Below are 19,254 nucleotides of genomic sequence, written 5' to 3'. Positions count from 1 at the left end.
ATTTTTCCTTTCCTGCAATCCATTCAGCACAGCAAGGATTGAAAAGAAATCTGATTTTGAACCTGATAAACTGTCTCACATAGTTTCCCTATTTTGGCCATTACCATGGTCTGGTTCTGAAAGTATTTGTAATCCCTCTTCTGTCACTTTGTTGTAACAAACTTGGCCTCAGATGTCCATCGGCAAACACTGCATTACCTACAGTTTGCCTCAGTTTTTTTCTCACTTTCTCTGTTGAGCCCAGTAGTGTCATTATAGTAGCAAATGAGATATTTAATTTTTCCACTCACTCTTTCTCACAACACAGAACCTCTTACATCTCCCTGCCTACTTTTTTGTTCTTTGTCTAATAATTATATTGGGCAACCAGGGGATGAACACCTACCGAATCAAAATGATGGAGTGTTTGCCATTTACTTTGCTTTCACTGAGTCAAATTCTCTGTTGCTGTGAATGGGTGCAGTTCCCTTCACTTCAATGGAGTTTGCTGACAGTAGAGAATTTGCACAGGTGCAAATAAATGTAGAAAGTGGAAGTCAACAAAGAATTTGGCCCCTTAGCTTCAGATATGATTTTAGTTGCAATCTTCTTGTAGTGCCTTTAGAAAACAGTCTTCATGTTAAAACTTGCTGTGAGCCTTTGATATCTGTGACCTTTTAAAAATCCTTTAAATTTTGATATTCCCTGAGAAGACAGATGGTATTTTTGATTGAATAGATAGAGATTTCATGTTTAAACATATTCCCTGGTTTTATGTTGGACTAGTTACCTGAGCTTCATGTTATGTGCATTTTGTGAAGCTCTCTTTCTTTTTTTTTGTTTAAATTATATTATCAGAAAATTACCCAAACTTAAATATGCAGAATTCCCTGCAGAGATTATTACTGGTGTCTGAGTCCTGCTGGTGTCTCTTTATAGAGTTCAAGGACAAAGTTACATATGGTCCCACAACAGTGCCAAGTCAAAAAGTACTGCCTCAAAGCCCTCTTACTCATGGCACTGACAGACGTGCACTCCTCGCTGTAACTCATGGCATTTCACAGGAGGCACCATGAATTGGTGCTCTGGTCAGGTGCTATGGTCAGGTCCCAGAGGACTGGAAAAAGCCAGTGTGGTCCCTGTATTCAAGAAGGGGAGGAGGAAGGAACCAGGAAACTATTGGCCAGTTAGTCTCACCTCCTAACCTCCTTGGGAAAACTCTGGAAAAATCATTAAGGATCACATTTGTGGGAACCCTGCAGGGGAAATAATGTTGAAAGGAAATCTGCATGGGTTCATTGCAGATAGATCCTGCCTGACTAACCTTGTTTCTTTTTATGACCACGTCACAAAATGCTTAGATGCAGGAGTTGAGGTAGATGTCATCTACCTAGACTTTAAGAAGGCCTTCAATATGGTATCTCATTCTGTTCTCGTAAATAAACTGACAGGCTGTGATGTAGATGATTACACAGTCAGATGGGTGGCAAACTGGCTTAGGGGTTGTACCTAGAGAGTGGTGGTGGATGGGTCATTATCGACCTAGAAAGATGTGGGCAGTGGGGTCCCTCAAGGCTTGGTTCTTGGACTGGTGCTATTCAATGTCTTCATCAGGATGAGGGTGTGGAGAGCACCCTGTCCAAGTTCGCAGATGATACCAAATTATGGGGGAAAGGTTAACACACCAGAGGGTAGGGAACGGATCCAGGTGGATCTGGACAGGTTGGAAAAATGGATGGAACGAAATAGGATGCAGTTCAACAAAGACAAATGCAAAGTGTTGTGCCTGGGCAAAATGAACCATCAACATACTTACAGGCTGGGAGATAACCTTCTCAGCAGCACAGCAGCAGAAAGGGATCTTGGAGTCATAGTTGACTCCAAGATGAACATGACCATCAATATCTTCATCAATATGATGAAGTAATCAACAAGGCTAGCTGCACTTTATCGTGCATTAGGTTATCCTTCCCCTCTATGTGGGACTGGTCAGGCCATAGGTGGAGTACTGCATCCAGTTTTGGGGGCTGCACTTCAAGAGGGACATAGAAAATCTTGAGAGGGTCCAGAGGAGGCCACTTGGATGGTCAGAGGCCTGCAGGCAAGGCCCTACGAGAAGAGACTGATGGACCTAGATCTCTTCAGCCTTCTCAAGAGAAGACTGAGAGGTGATCTTGTGGCTGCCTATAAATTCATCAGGGGAGGGCAGCACAGAATAGGAGATGCTACTAGAGCACCCCTGAAGTAACTAGGGACAGTGACCACAAATTGACAGAGAGCAGATTTAGGTTGGACATTAGACAGAACTTCTTCACAGTAAGGGTTGCCAAAATCTGGAATGGGCTTCCATGGGAGATGGTGCTTTCCCCTACCCTGGGGGTCTTCAAGAGGAGACTGGACGTAGCTGGGGTTGTCTGACCCCAGCGCTCTTTCCTGCCCAGAGTGGGGGTTGGACTTAAGGTCCCTTCCGACCCTAACATCTAACATTTATGTATCTATGAATTACAGTGATCCCCCGACCCAGCAGATACTCATTTTGGGTCCCAGGGGGTTGGGAGATAGAGCTCTGGTTTGGAGCCGGCTGTGTGTCTGCAGCCTCTTCACCCTAGTCTCGTCCTCACCCCCCTTCCCAGCTCTGGTGCTGTCTTCAGGATGGGAAGGGGGTAAGGGAGGAGAGGGAGATCTGTCTGGGGCTTGTCTGCCTGCGCTGGAGGGTGGGGCGGGTGGACTGGAACCCCCCACGTGGAGCCCCCCTTCAATCCGCCTGCTGCGCCCTCCAGTGCAGGTAGGCAATTCCCAGATGGAGCTCCCTTCACCTGTTCCTCCCTCCCATCCTGAAGACAGCATCAGGGGCAGCAGCCCAGCTCTGCTCCCAGCACTCACCGACAGAAGTTAATGAAGGTGCTCTGCTTTGGAGCGCTGTCATCTGAACCCTCGTGTAATGAGGGTTCATTTGTTGTGCGATCGGGCACTTTTAAAGAGCTGTGCAGCCGTGCACTTCTGTTAGGACAGAGCTGTAGAGTGCCTTTAAGGGGCTGACTATGCAAAAAAATATGACTTCTGTCAGTGCCCTCAAATGCTGGTTTGGCTCCAGCTACCATAGCAATGAGAAGCCATTTCCTCAGGAGAAATAATCAGTAAAGGCTGTGGAAGAGCTGCAGAACATGTCAGAGGCTTTTCTCCTGGAGAGCGAAAGGAAAGGGTTGAGGAGAGTCAGTACTGACATCAAAAACAGTTTCAGCTAAGAAACTTTGGGAGGAACATTTAGTGGGGGAGCAGAGGCAGCTGGCAGACACCGGAGTCTTTGGATCCAGTTCCCTGGCAGCATCTGTCCGAGAACATGCAGTCCTACCTGCCGAAGCCACAAAGCACTGCGGACACCCAACAATACACTTGGGATCTTTAGTATAGAAAGATAACAACGAAAATGAAATCATAGTGGTTTGACGTTTGGGCTAAGAGCTAACTAATGAGTTCCCCCTTTTTTTATATCACCATGTTACTGTATTGGGGCTTTATGAACTTGATGACATTTGTCTGGTTTTTATGCCCATCTTTTTTCTTCGGAGGAATTGTTTATATAGCTATGTACTTCAGTCTATATATAGATAATAGTGCTTTGGAAACAAGAAATTTCACTTCCTGATCATACACGCACCTCTCATCCACCTCTGCTACACACCTGGTTTTTCTGGTAGGGTTGTTTACAGCACTTGGGACTTGCATGTTTGTCATCTGTTCATGGATAAAAGATTATTTGGAACAGTTTTATAAACATACACCTTGCAGCAAAAAGTAGGTCAAATTTTGGGCCTTGACTATATTATCCTATTAGTGAGCTCCACTTGTTTTACTTCATCTATTTTTTAAAAACCAGATACGTTTTCTACACATAGTGCAAGGACAGGTCTTCCAGCATGAAATTGTATATGGAACATAAAAATGTATGCTGGTAAACTATGAATGTGTCTGCTTATTGTATTTTCAATGTCAGCTTGAAAAGATTGTGGCCAAACTTTCAAACTGTTTCTGAAAATCATACGGTAAGCACTACATATTTGTTTTTTGATTTATTTCGTACATTGTGAATAAAAAATTAAAAAATAAGTCAACACTGATTCCATAGCAGCCTAAATTAAATTAAAGTTCAGGTCTGGTGCAATCATGTGACAAGACTGGTAGATTCACAAAGTGGTGTATGATACATGGAGTGCTTTAGTTGTTGGTTGCCAATCCTGTAGATGGGACACTTTAAAAAAGTCTGGTTTTTGGTGGGTAGATACTCAGCAGTTCTGAAAACCGTGTCCATTTAATGCTTTGCACATTAGGAATAGGGACTGAAATTACACATAAACTGGTATAAGTGATTGGAAGCTGGTTCAAATCTGTAACACAACAGAAGATCAGTGCACATAAACGGCTTTCAAAATGGCTAAAACCAGTTTAAGGTAAACCTGGATGGATGTAGTATTAGACTTAACTGCTTTAGGTTAAATCAGTTTATTGAACTTCTGTCCCAGATCTCTCCATATTTAAGTTAACTCACAGTCCTACAGCATCCCAGGATGCTTTGCACCTCCCCTGCAACTCCCCCTCCCCCCTTTTTCAAGGTGGGTGGGCTAGCCTTGGCCCAAGCTGGGGAGGAAGGCATGCTCTAGTACCCCTTTGGTTCTGGCCTGGGCCACTGCAGGCATGTGGCTGCATTTCCAGAATCAAAAGTCAATGTCTGATTACTTACTTATCGGTTCAGTCTATGCAGCTTAGACTAACCTGCCAAGACTGAAATGATTCAACCTTGGGCTTTTTGACTGTCTGCACTTAGTCTAGGGGTCCAAAAATGGAAATCTTAAAAAAAATGCTAATAACTTTTGAAAATCTTAATTTATTTTGTTATACTAAGAACCATAGTCCCACAGTAGGATAAATGCATAAATACCTGTTCTCTGTCACTTGCACATAATTGTTGCTCACCTAAATTTGGGCATGAATTGTACCTTCATATAGCTATTTATTAATATTAATCAATGTCAACCCCAGTTTACTTGATTTTTGATAGCCTACAGTCATGCCTTTCTTTAAGTTTCCCCTTAAATATTAAATTTGGTCATAAAAGTGAAGATCGCATTTAAATAAGCAACATATTGTTTTGCACTTAGGCAGTACAGTGTGAGTTTGGTAGTACAAAACTGTTATTTCTGAACATAGTCTGTTCCATTCCACCTTTGGCAGTCCTTTCAGCTGAATGTGTTAGCTGATGAGTTTTAAAAATTTTTTGATAAAAGGAAGAGGTGTTACAGAAATCAGATAGGAAACATTTAAGAGAGGGTGTAGTGCTATACATAATTAATCAAGCACTTTTTGTTCAGTCAATTGTTAAGTTCTAAATAAAATACAACTTTAAAACTGAGATAAAAGGCTTGGTAATTTCCTCTGCGTTTAGCCCAAAATAGGTTCCAAACTTGCTTGAACAGTCACATTTTGTTTTGGATTATTGGTGTTCACAATCCCATTTTATTTTTGGCTGCTTGATCTTTTTGGGTCTGCTCCTTTGATGGGCAAAGTGCCTTCAGTTCTTGGGCGTTTGCTCCGTCCGCTCTGTGCATTGCAGAACAGGGCACTGGGAACTTACGCTGGGCACAGGCAAGCAAATTGGGGCCATTAAATCCTGGCCCTAAAGCTATGGAGGAGCAGCTTTGACTTGCACTGGCCCCTAAGCAGGACTGAGCACAATGGAACTTTTCTGTATCCCACTCCAGCCAGCTCCAGCCACACATGTCCTCTCATATTATCATCAGGGGTGGGGGTGGCTGGCACAGGAACCAGCTTTGTAACCTATACCAGCTGTTGCCTTATGTTTGGGGAGAATTTACCATGGCCATTTATGGCCATTTAAATCTATTTTGTTGGGCAAAGTTGTTTGAAAAGATCAGAGAATGCAGTCCATAGGCTGTAGAGACCAGTGTATTATAGACTCATAAATGGGTGCCCCTGATGGGGAGAGCAAGAAGTGTGCTATTTCTGCACTGTTCACGCTACGGACAACCATCAGCTTAGGCCTTCTGAACAGTCTTTGTATCCTTGGTGAACAGGTCTCCTGATATTGGAGAGAGTTAAGGCAGTGTTATGGGCTTGTCCTGGGCATCAGCCTGCTGAGTGGTCCTGGTGCAACGGCAGGAGCAATCTGTACCATCTTAATGGATGACACAGAGGACACAACATCTGGTGTGGTTTGGCACTTCAAGAAATTAAGACTATCCCTTCACTTCTGGCCTTGTACAGCACCACACTGGCCCTGACACTGGGCAATATCACACTATTTAAGCCCTGGCAGTGGAAACATTCTGCTTGCCGGAGAGGAAAGAGATGCCCAGTTTGATCTTGTGAGTGAACATTTCCTGAGTAAATTCTGAAACCATTGGATAGGAAATAAGCTAATAATGGGATTTTACAGCATGCATTACCCATATAAGGGATTGAAATTTAATACAGGTTTGTTGCTGACCTTCTGGCTTTTGATGAAACATTTCAATTCCTTTCTTGTTTTCACGCACTCATGGTTGATAGGAATTTGCTTCATCTTATTTATGGCCAGACTGAGACTATGTCTCACTGTGTGTATGATGAGCGGCATGTATGTGGACAACTCCAGGAGAAGTCCAAGGAAGGACTAGTCTCAATTTGTTCTTGCTCCGCATTTTGGTGGTGGGTAGTGATTCCCTTCAACTCTTTACATGGATTCAGTAGTGGGGTGCAGAGCCCTACTCTGCCCAGCCCCTGCCTCTCACCATCTTTCCCAGCTCCCTGGAGGGAGGGGAAGCAGTAAAGCCTTGCCTCTTCCCCAGCATACAAAGGGATGATCTGGGCAGGCTGCCTAAGGTGATGGGGAGGGGGGAAGGTTATGGCCCTTAGTCTTCTGCCTGGCCTTGTAAGGGCAGTGAGAATCTTGCCTTAAGATCATGGTAAGTCCAAGAGTTACTAATTGGTACAGTGAACTTGGGTAACTAGGGCTGCTTGTACATGCCACAGGGGTTTAATCTGGTTTAGTTCTCCCTAAATTGAAACGCTGGATTTTTTAAAACACTGCTTCAGTTTAGGAAGAATTAAACCAAACTAACCCCTGTGGCGTGTACACCGGGGTGGGGGCCCAATCCTTACCTACCTCTTTGCAGGGAGGGCAAGCTGCCGGCAGACCAAGAGGTCCCTGAGTTGCACGGGGGCCCCCCAGGTGGCACCCGCCTGCTGGCACCTGACCAGAGTGGTCCCAGGGGGCACTGCAGCTGCGGAGGGAAGCACCTTCCCGCACAGCTCAGGCAGGCTGGTAGGCTCCGGGGAGAAAAAAAAAAGATCAGGCCCTCTGTTTTTCTTTTTTCTTCAGTGGAGCCTGCCTGCACAGGCTGCTGCTGGGTCTCACAGCCCCTGAGCTGCGCAGGGCCCGCCAAGCCCTGAGCATGTCGGCTTCCAGCACCCCATGCGCTGTTGCACTTTGTTAGGTAGCAAACCAAAGCACCTCAGAGGTGTTTTATCTTGCTACATACCAAAGTAATTTAAAGCGGAATACGCCACCGAATGTGCAAATAGCAATAATGTTAAAGCGATGCAGAAGGGCATTTAAGCCTCTTTAAAGGCCAATTTTGTGGCATGTACAAAGGCCCTAGAGCATTTCAATAGCATCATTCAGATTCTCTTCTCACAATAAGATCCACTAAAGACTGTGAATGTAACTAAAATCAGAATTTGGCCTTGTATCTTTATCTCTGCATGGTAAGTGTCATTTCTTGCTAGCTCTTATGCTGCATTAGTTTAGCATCATCTACATTTCCAAATGCATCCTGCTTTGTGGAATAGATTTTGCTGGTAAACCTGGGGCCTGGTTTTCAGAAGAACTCTGAGCTCCCGTTTAGGCCCCCAACAGCTTTCACTGACACCTACTGATTCTTCTGAAATGCATCTGGCCACATAGAGAATAAACTGGCTTAAAAAATGCTGCAAAGAGTGGATTGGTAGGCATAATTTTTAGATGTTCCTTTAGGTAAGCTTGTTAAATCACTATCTGACTCGGTTTTAAGCATAGTTCCTTCAGAACTAGTTGTCTTAACTTTTTGCCAATTGGGTACTCCACATACTGTCACCAACAACATTTTTTCTCTCTTTTTTTCTGCAAAATCTGTTAATGAAGGATTAGTGCACCTTAATGACTTGAGGGCTCTTGCCTAAGTAAGGAGTAGATTTGACTCAGATATGTGTGTGTTTATTTTCTTTTGTAGTGATATCTTTGATGCCATGTTCCCAGTTACACACATCGCTGGAGAAACCGTCATTCAGCAAGGTGATTTCTCACCCTTTTTTTCCTTACAATTTTCCTAAGATGATATAATTTATGACTGTCTGATATATCAGGAAATCATGGGGCTAGAGATGTTATCATCCTTGCTTACGTGAAGGAGATCTTGTTCCACAAGTGCCCAAGTATTTATTTAGATTTAAGCTCTTTGAGGCAGACACTTTTTTATTATGCATATCATGCTTAGGGCCTGGTCCATGACACGAGTTCCCTAGCGTGATTATGATACAAACCATCCATTATACTACCATTAAAAAGCATCCCCACTGATTTCAGTGGGGCTACTCACTAAGTAAAAGACTGCTCAATCTGAGTAAGGTTGGCAGAATTTGGCTCAGAATAATTAAAAAAGGAAAATATTTCACTGGGGCTTACAAGTGCTTAGCACCTTATTGTATCATGCCCACAGACTTGGTAACTTGCTTGCAAGTTTTGGACAAGTTGAGCAGGACCTGAGGGAGCTTATATCTCTAACATGTTTATGAGACAAATGATAAATAATTACTCCATAATATTTTTGTTCATGAATGGACATAGGCTCAGACATTTAAGGAAATGATCCTCTCATTATATAATCAATTGTGCAAACTGTGCAAATATGCATCGACTCCAATATGGAGATTGGCAATTATTTGTGTAACCACTCAGCAGGAGTTCTGCAAACAGTCATCATTTATATTCTTGTTTCCAGGTGACGAAGGAGACAACTTCTATGTCATTGATCAAGGAGAAGTGGATGTAAGTTTTAATAACCTCCCATTTGGAAACAGTTTCTTTCCTTTCTGTTTTTAAGCCAGGCTGTTACAACAACACTGCTTCTAAGTTTACATAGTAAACTTGTGCTTATGGTACTTGCCCGCGGCTTGATCCATCCATGTTTCTGAGGTCGTGCATCTGCTGCCACTGAAATGAAGGATCTCATCACCTCCCGGGATTGACTTCATTAGTCAATTTTTGCTATAATTAAGTCATTTTGGCTTCATAAGTGGTAAATTTTACAGCCAAATGTATTTGTCCATTCAGAGCAGAGATTATGGGATCAAAACCAAGCGAATGACTTTATCTGTAGCGCAATAGCCACACCTGTGCATGTGCAGGCCACCATGATGGAATGTACCTGAGGGTCCATATGAACCAGGAGGAAAATATTTCCTTTAATCACCTAGCCTAGTACATGTGCGTTTCTCCTCAAATTGAAAGTGTGCCTCAGGCCTCCAGTTCTATCTGAGACTTCTTAATTTGCTTTTTAAATGAGCTCTGTGTAACCAAACAACAGACTTTAGTAATAAAAAGCAGAATCTTAAAAGCGTCCAATCAGTTCTTAAGTGCCTACCAGAGTTTGCTGAAGTTTTATCAGGAAGAATTGGGAAGAAACACTGAATCCAGTTTCTAAACTATGCACCTTTTATCAGTTTTACCCTAGGGAGCATTATGAAAATCAACCCCTTTGCAACTTTCATCAGTACAGGCCTCTCATCCGAATGCATTCTTTGGGAGCCACATCTTACTTCTCAACAGTTGTTAGATTGGACAGGCTGTCTCATTAGCAGTGTTGCTATGCAGACTCCTAGATGAGTTTTGCTTGGATTATTTAAAGAAGGCAGTGATTTATTTTAAATCCAGGCAGCAGGCATGTGGCTATTTTAGTGAAAGTCATTTTTTTTAGACTTTTGTTTGTGTCAGGAGACCATCTAATTGGTATTGTTGGGAATTGAGAAACCTCACACTCTGCCTCTGGAAGTTACTTCTCAGGAAATCCATGTGACTCACTGTTCCTATCAAACATTGCCACATCGGCAGTGCCAGAAAATAACAAGTACGATATTTATAGAAACGTGGTAAAATTTATTTTTAAAAGATTCACTTCAGGCATGGCCCCAAACTCATTGACTTCAGGGGCTTTGTTTTAGGACCATCATGATAAGCAGCAGATATCTAGGTACTAGCAGCTATGGACAGTCTCTCTCAAAAATTACTGACCCTCCCTTGGAAGCATAAGGCACCATTTGCAGTATTTTCTGTCAGTCAAAATGGCTTTTGCTGCTTCTGTGACTCCCCACACAGAGCCCAGCTCTGTTGCACAATGTGAATTAAGTTCTTGGGCTTTTTATTTCCTGAGAGAGCGATACATCTTCTTACACATAATCTTGACTGTACGTGGCCCAGGGAAGGACTAAAATGCAAGATCGTTTTGAATGAATGGCTGATTGCTGAGTACAGGTAAACTCATCATAGGCAGATACCAGAAGGTTTTGAGGGCTGGTGAAGCTTCTGCAAAGGGACATTGAAAGTTGGTGAGACTCAAGCTCTTATATTCCTAAGTCACTTCTGAAAATGAGACTGAAGTTAATTCATTTAGACATTCTTTATCCCAGGCCTACAGCCCCAATTCTTGTCTAGCTTTGACATGCTGGCCCTATTGACGTCAGTGGAAAAATGCATGGAAACTTTCTTGAGCAGGGATAGACTTAAGCACATGCTCAAGTGTTATGCTAAAGTGAAGTCACAGTGAACAGTTTTCTCCTGCATTGCTGTCAAAATTTACTTCTAAAATTTCCTTTGTGTTTGGAGGCTTTGCAGTCTCTGTCTCACTCACATGCATACTTCTCTTGATTCTTCCTTTTTACTCAGGAATGTATTGTTCCTTGCCAGCAGAGTACAGTGGCAGTTTTTTGAGGGAATAAACTAAATTGCTGACTGCCACATAAGTGGGGTTCTCTGAATGTCTTGTCACTGCATCTCCATTGGCATCCTCTCTTCCTGGTTCTTTCAGAGTTCCTTTATTCCAAAGAGATCAAGTTTTGGAGGTGGCTAGAACCCACCTCCTTCACACAACTTCTGTGCACCATAGGGTGTATGCTTTGGGCTCAGAGAGCGGTGGAAAACACATAAAACGGTGGAAAATATCATTAATGATTTTTAGTGAAATATTCTTGTGGAAATTATGCAACAAGGAGTAGGCAGTGGACATGGGGCATATGCAGTGAGGTTTATGACCCCTGGCTGGGCTCACTGAAGTTGTGTTGCCAGAGTCTGCAAAGCACAGATAGGTCTGTGACCCCAAGCCTGTGATCCAAGAAACAATATGCTCTGAACGTGTCAAAGAATGATAGGACACATGATTGTCCATGCCAATGGAAAGAAGCACAGTGACTGAGCTATCAATTTCCATCATGGAAAAGAAAACCAAACCATACCAGAAACTACTTGCAGAAATGATCTGCAGATTTTTGGAGGAAAGAGACTTATTAGATCACAGGCAGTATGCAGTTAGAATAAAAGGGACAGAGGCTCCAATGAATAAGTACAAGAATTATGATGAATCTTCTTATGGATAATTTTGAAAATTTATGAGGATCATATTAAAAGGATAATCTAACACTGCATCCCCCCACCTCTGCACCTGCCAGGAGATAAATGAATAACATTAATTTATAAGCAGTGTTATAAACCTGTATATTTTCTGTCTATAAGCTCTGGAGGTGTTGTGATGGAATAAAATACATTGCAGTATCACACAGTTTATGAATACATTTGCCATTTTGAGAGAAACAACAGGCCAGGGGGTTTGTCAGAGAAAGTTTCATATCAAGCACATGAGGCTTTTTATTATCCTTTCTTTGACAGAGCTGATGATTTAAGTATAAAACTAGCAGCATTAAGGTAATAAAAGCAGACATCTAAGGAAGTGGTTCTATTCCTGCTGCTTGAACTTCAGGGAAATCACATCGTTCCTCAAGCAATGTATCGATCAGAAGAGACTAGGCAGTAGTGGTACTCTGTTGTTGATCAAGATAATTTACTGTGAGCAATATTGTGGTCTGGTATCTCTAGCTTTGCAAGGTAGTAAAGGGATGGAGGAGGGTAAGTATCACCTTCCTCACTTGCACAGCAGTCAAAATAAGGGAGAGGAAACAGGAAGAGACGGCAATGGCAGGACCTTGTCTGTGCCACCACTACCCAGGGCAGTGTAGGGTTGGCACAGTTACTATTCCCTCACCACAGCAGCAATGAGACTGGAAAGAAGACTCAGCAAGCCGAAATCTCTCTTCCTGGAGGGGCTTCAGCAGTAGCACAATAATGCATTGCCTCTTATTCAGGAAAGATCATTAACTCCCAGTCTGGCCCTGTATAAAGAAAAACTTTCTACTAGGTAGATAATGGCTTGAGGCTTTAAGTCTCAGGAGTCAATTGTCTACCGGAAGCTTTACTATTTGGAGAAAGGTGGATGCATGCCAAAAAGTATCTGGTGAGGCTTAAATTATAGTTTCCAGTAAAGATGTTGAAAGTACCTGTTAAAGTATGTCTGTCTTGCAAAAATCTCTAATCCATATTTCTAAATATAAAAATGTCTTCCTGTTTATTATTTTAATCTTACAACCTCACATTTTTTACTTAAAAAAGCACTGCCAACTTTCCTTTTAAACCAGTGTTTTAAAAAAACCCAACTTCCTATTCTATTTAGTACTGTAGCTCTCCATGCCGTCATGAGCAGGTGTTTTCTTCTAGTAAAGCAACAGCAACCAAATGCGCCACAGTGAAAGATCAAGTACAAACCTTGCCAGTTGTCTAGCTGGAGAGTATTTGTGCTTATATAACCTCCTTATTTATCATGTTCAAGTATTTTCTATAGCAAATGTAATGGAAAAGTATAAGGAACAATTTTAGGCAATAGACCATCTTCTTTGTTCTTTTTAGGGGAAAGTGGATAGTTTTTAAAGGTCATAATTATTTCTACAAAGAAAACACCACAAACGAGAGCCATGAAAGAGTCAGTGCATGAATGATACTGGGTGTTAAGAACTAGCTGGACTTTATATTAACCCTGATGTTTAATGAGATCAACTAAGGTTGCTTTTTTCTGAAGAGCTTCAGTATCCTTTCTTTATATTTAAAAAATACCTATAACCCCTCAGATGTCTCCAGCACTAACAGTTCCCCTGTTACAAATACACCTTGGTATTTTCCAGTGAATGATTTTAAAAAATCTATAGAGCACAATCTCCGCTTTCTCATTTTCCAGATGTCATTTGGAGTTTTGGGGGATTTCCTAGACGGTCCCAACATTTGATAAGACAGAACTAGCTTTTGAAAGAAATAATGAGCCTCCTTTCCACCTTGGGGAGAAAAAATATCAGCCTGCTTTCTACAAACAAGATACAGGGCTTGGAATTACTCAAGGCAGAACCTAAGGAGAGTTTGAGATCTAAAAGGTGCAGAGGCTGATGCTTTCCTACCATATTGTTTATTATGTGAGGAGTCACTTGGATTTGCCTTTCATAGTTAGTGCCCACTGCATATCACAGCCGGTGAGAAAAGAAATAGGTGGGTACGATAGCACAACATTCATCCCATTAGCCTCCTGAAGGAAAAAGTACAAAATGAACTCATTTGGATGATTTTCTAGCCCACAAAAATGGCAGTGTTCATACCAAAGGGATGGAAAACAATAGAAATCCAGAATGCTTTTGATCATTGGAATATGGCAGGCTGATTGCTTTTCATACTTGGACATCTGTAGCTGTGCATTCCTTTACAGCTGCATGAAAGTAATAAGTTCCTACTGTCATGCAGCTGGGATCAGCTGTTCAAGTAACAAGCCACAATGTTTGTAGTGTCTACATGGGTTAGGGTTTATAGATACTTAAAAATGCATGGGCCAGATCCTCAGCCAGTTTGGGGAAGGGACAAAAGGAGAAATTTTGGGCTGCTGCCACATAATGCTTCAGTTTTCTAAAGAGAAGGACCTAATCAGTAGGGATGTGTGAAACAGGCCGTATTCGGTTTGGATCTGGATTTGGCCCGAATTGGGGACAGTTATTTGATTTTGTTGATTTGGATCACTGTCCCGATTCAGTTCGGCTGAATCCAAATCTGAAGATGCGATGCCGATTCGGAGTCAGCAATTCGGCCATAGACACAGGTTTAAATATTTTTTCTACATACCCACAGGAGCGTGGCCCCCCCCCCACATGCTTAGCAGTGAACCTGCACGCGGGGGGGCTGCCCTGCACCCTGCTGGCTCGGTGATCAGCCATGGGGGGACCCCAGGTGCCCCCTAGATCCAGGAGGCACCAGTTGCCGTGCTGGGGAGAGGCGGGGGGGCCTCCCTGTGCGGTCCCCGGTGGACCCGGAAGTGGACTGGAAGTGCTTCTGGTCCACTCCCAGGTTTGCTGCCGAGCACGCTGGGGACCCCCCCGCACTCCTGTGGGATGCTCCATCCACCCCAGCATCTCAGTGTTCACGAGCTGCCTGGTACCTTGAGGTATGTAGAAAAATCTATTTAAAGCTGGGTCTATGTCTGAATCATCAAATCTTTCCGAATCTGTCCGAATCAATTCGGAGGGTTCTGATTCGATTCAGAGAGATTAGAGGGCCTCCTGATTTGATTTGGATTTGGAGATTCATCCATCGAAATGGGCCAGATCTCCACCGAATCAAATCAGCGACCGAAGCTTCAGACAGACCTACTAATCAGGCCTTATTTTATATCTTGCAGCAAGAGCTTTCCCTGTTTCCTCCTTTTTCTTTTAAACTAAATTTGGGGGGGGGGAACCCCTTAATGTGGTTGAACTCTTTGCTAAAAGGAAGGATGACAATGTCATACATCATCAATGAATTTCAGCAGCATCTTGAAGGCAAAAGTTTATTGTTAATCTGGGCCAGTTCTGGAGAGTGAAGTATAATGGCTTTCCTCTTAAAATACAACAGATGCTCTTAACGCTGTTTTGTCTTCAAGAGATTAAGGCATCAGGTATTTTTACTGGAGAAGAGAGTGCTGCGCCCAAGGACAGTGCCGTCAGTTCCAAGATTTGATTTTATTTCGGAATACTTTAAATTTGATATGCTTGGTGAGGGTGACTGTTTTCACAAACTGTTTACAAGCTGCACATCAAACATGTTTTGCTGAATCTTGTCAAGTGAGATTGCAACATTAAGGATGGCTGGGAGTAGATTAGCAGTACAGCTATTATATATGTCAGTACTTCCTTCACTGTGCATTGAGTTTCACCAGCTTAATTTTCTTCTCTGGTTTGCTGCCACATGGCACTGATTGACTTAACAAGAAGTTACACCTTGCTGCTCAAAATTGTGGATGCTAGAGTGAGCGCGTTTCCCATGTATAATTCAAAATCTGTCATTTCTGCCCTAAAGAAATAGTCATTGCATTAGCGAGTCATTTTACCGCACAGTGCTTTTTAGGCAATAACAGAAATTCTCTTCAGCAACCAGACGTCATACACATCAAACTATTTGTGTACTAAGGATGTAGTGTCATTTGGTATTAAGGGCAAGATCCAGTGAATGTTCCCATTGATTCCAATGGGCTTTGGGTCAGATCTTCAGTAAGGACATGGGTCGCCTCTTTGGATCAACCCACCGGGGGTGCACCTAGTGCATAATTCTACTTTCAGCTGGTTGTCTTTTCCTAATGCTTCAGTGAGAGGGAACAGAAGATGAATCTGGCCAGTTCTGCAATGGTTAAACATTACAAGGGCATTTTTTTTCTAAATATTTATTCCCACTTAGTTACCAGATTTTGCGGGTGCCTCATTTTTATTCATCTACCTTTCCCATTTTGGCCAAACTGAGTGCTCCAGATTCAACGTGCTACCTAGCTGTCTAAAGCTGGGGCTTTTTTCTGTGTGCAAAGTACTTGGATTTTTTATTCATTTTTAAAAACATGCTCATGTCTAAGTTTCTCGTCATGAGAAGAATTAGCAGTTGACTCAGTGTTCTGTTTGGTTTTCCTTTCATAGTCTGTGTAGCAGCTTGAAAGGAAATGTTGCTACTGTTTAACGGGACGTTTCCCTGTAGTAAGGAAGAAATTCAGCTGGTGGTTTGTATTCCTTTTTGGCAGCCTGGATGGCTGCTGCTTGCCTGTTTTGGTTTATTTTTACCCTTTGCTTCTGTCTCTTGGTTTCCGGGATGTGCCAGGAACACAGAGGCCTATACTATTGGCTCTTTCTCTACTGCTCAGCACTTGCACGGGTGCTAATACAACTCTCTTGCAGTACTCTTATTTATTCAAAGTTTCTCATCAGCTGACCTGTCCCATGCCCTCTAGGCCAGATCAGTTATTGGTGAAGGCAATGTGAAGTCTCTTGTTGATCTCACTGGGAGCTGGATCAGGCCTTAAATTGTCACCGGACAACACACACTAGGATTGATTTGTGCTATAGCTCAGTATAGATCTTTTCAGCACACAACAAAGATGTATATAGAATAAATCAGCTGAAAATTATTTACGTTTTAGAGAAAAACATATATTTTGGCAGTGTCAAATATGTGATTTTTTTTCATTCCTAGCTAATATGAGATGCTAATATATTTTTTAAAAGTTTCTTTACATCATCATTTGCAACAGGTTATGTGTTACTTTAGGTTTTCATTTTTGCTTTTTTTCCTGTAAAAATAGAATAATTACATATTCACTTTACTATGTTTTTCTTGGCAGAGCTGTTACAGAGACAATATTCATTCTCATTGATTTCTATTGTTACTGCTCCATAATACGTTGGGATATATTCTTCACTTGATGTATGCCTGCAGTGTCTACCAGGCTTTAAACTCATTGACACCCTAATGGAATAAAAAGGGTCCATTGTGGCAGTTTATAGTGACAAGACTGCATGCAAGCTGCATAATACACAATTCATAATATTCTTAGCATTCATTATAATGCCTCAGAAGCTGTACTGTCAGTGCATAGTGGGGGAAATTCAACCCAGTGTAGAGAAGCCACAGAAGGCCCCTCAACTGCAGCAAACATTTTACATTGTGCATAAAACTAGGCCTACACCCTCTGCACCAAATTGTACGTCATCCAGCAAAATACTGTACAGTAAGTGCATGGTATAACATCTCTCACTCTGTCTACCGAGCTAACTAATCCAGATTTATAATGATCTATAGAAGGTTTGATTCGAAATTTTATCTAAAGGAGTTGTTATGGCTCTGATACATATTATTGGTATAAGCAGTATCATAATGGTTGTTAATTCAACAACGAGAGCTTCTGAATACACATCTAGCTGATGCATAAAGGGAAGGAGAAGGATAATTATATTTACAGCTTATCGAATCCAAACTATCTGGTAACAACTAGGTGTATTGGGGAGAGAGGGGAGGAAGGAGAGTTGATAACTTCCTGAATTAACATTTGGAGATAACATGCTTGCAGAAAAAAAGATCTCCCTTTTCAGAAGATGTTTTCCTTGTTTTGATTTTTTTTTCAGTTCACAGCTGTGGTGTTTTCCAACAAGCCTTGTTACACTTATCAGCAAATCTCCTTCCATTCTAGTTTGACAGTGTTAATAGAAAGCCAAAGTTGTGACAGTTCTGCTTTTTGGATTGTGAGTACTGAACACAAGAAATAAACCTGATGCCAATTAACCACAGGAGCTGAAAATTCAGAGAGTAAATACAGTCATTGTGCTGAAGCAAGAAAACTTGACATTCTGTCCACAAAGCAGGTTGTTGCCCTCTTTTGTGACTAAGCAAGGAAACTGTTAGACTATTGTCTTCTTTTTGTGCCTCCCAGCATTGACCATTAGAAAGGAAATTATTAATGGGTTTTTAGGTAACTGGCAGGAGAAAGAAAACCACAAATAAGTTCCCAAAGTATTTCTTTTTGCCTTCTCTTTTTGTGCACTACTAGGTTTATGTAAATGGAGAATGGGTTACCAGCATTGGAGAAGGAGGTAGCTTTGGGGAGCTTGCTTTGATCTATGGAACACCAAGAGCTGCTACTGTCAAGGCCAAGACAGATCTCAAACTTTGGGGCATCGACAGGGACAGCTACAGACGCATTTTAATGGTAAGTTTTAAATGTAAGGGCCTAGTAAGTATTGGGTAGCAGTGAGAATGCACACAGCATTCATATTCTTTATTTGAGTTATACCAGTTTTAAAAGTGTTGAAGTGGAAGGTTTTGAAACAAAACAAAGTTCACATTCAGACAACAGTATGGGACTGAATTAAGCTCATAAAAGATAAAGGCAATGAGAACATAGCAGAAGTAACTTGGGACTTTGAGTCAGGGACACTACCAGAAATTAGAAAAATAATGTGTCAATAATTATTTAAGATTCTAGAATCCTCAAGAGCCATCAGTCACCTGAGCTGCCCAGACCTGTACCAATTATTGTTGTCAGGTACAACTACTCTTCTGTACCATCCCCTGAATGTTTCTGTGTGAATACTTTATGCTTACAGTGTAAAATCTTCTTGGCACAATAACAGGATGACATCCTGATCTCATTCAAAGCAATGGGAAAATTCAGATTGACCTCAGTGGAGCCTGGATTTCATCTCCTATCTCTGCTTCTCCCCCAAGTGCTACACACTTCCCATGGCATAATGTAAATAAATAATACAGTAGCCTTCAGACTATATTAGCAGCTGCAGGGAGCCTCTGCTGCTTGAGGGAATGACTCCTTTCTATCTGAATTATCTACAGAGAAGCTCAATTTGCATTCCAGCCACATGGAGTTGTGGAGTAGCTGTCAGACTTATAGAAACTTTGACAGCCATTTAATTATAGTGGTTCCGTAACGTCTATTCCTGATGTGACACTGGCAACTCAAAGTGCAGTGCCTTCACAACACTAGCCCAATAGTCTGCTAGATTCAGGAGGACTTTTGGGCTAGGGACAGACATTCAAAAAGCCTGAGCCTAAATTGATTCAATCTTTGCAGGTTAGTGTAACCTGCCTAGGCTGAATCAGTTTGTAACTGCACAGACATTCCTCTGGACTGAAAAAAATGCAGGCACATGCCTGCAGTGTTTTAGGCTAGAAGCCAGGGGGTGCTAGAGCAGCCCTCCCTTCCCTTCTACAGTGCTGAGCTGAGGGGGGGCATGGCCAGGCCCCAGCAGGACACTCTGATTAGGGAGCCCCTTCCCCCCGCTTGTCATTGAGGGAGCCAGCAGGGA

The 19,254-nt window shown here is 42.2% G+C and overlaps 1 protein-coding gene across 2 annotated transcripts in view; it reads left to right on the top strand.

The window, feature by feature from the left end:
- The window catches only part of PRKAR1B (protein kinase cAMP-dependent type I regulatory subunit beta), a 125,010-nt gene that overhangs the window by 62,912 nt on the left and 42,844 nt on the right, over window positions 1-19,254 (top strand). For both annotated transcript variants that reach the window (XM_014610778.3, XM_014610779.3), the window contains exons 5-7: window positions 8,244-8,305; window positions 9,012-9,058; window positions 17,982-18,140. In XM_014610778.3, coding sequence (XP_014466264.1) covers window positions 8,244-8,305; window positions 9,012-9,058; window positions 17,982-18,140 — 268 coding nt within the window. The remainder of the gene's footprint in view (window positions 1-8,243; window positions 8,306-9,011; window positions 9,059-17,981; window positions 18,141-19,254) is intronic.

Source organism: Alligator mississippiensis, chromosome 13 (genome assembly GCF_030867095.1).
Source record: "Alligator mississippiensis isolate rAllMis1 chromosome 13, rAllMis1, whole genome shotgun sequence".
Classification (NCBI taxonomy): domain Eukaryota; kingdom Metazoa; phylum Chordata; order Crocodylia; family Alligatoridae; genus Alligator; species Alligator mississippiensis.
The sequence above is the reverse complement of the archived record's forward strand: the minus strand, read 5'-3'. Positions and strand labels throughout refer to the sequence as shown.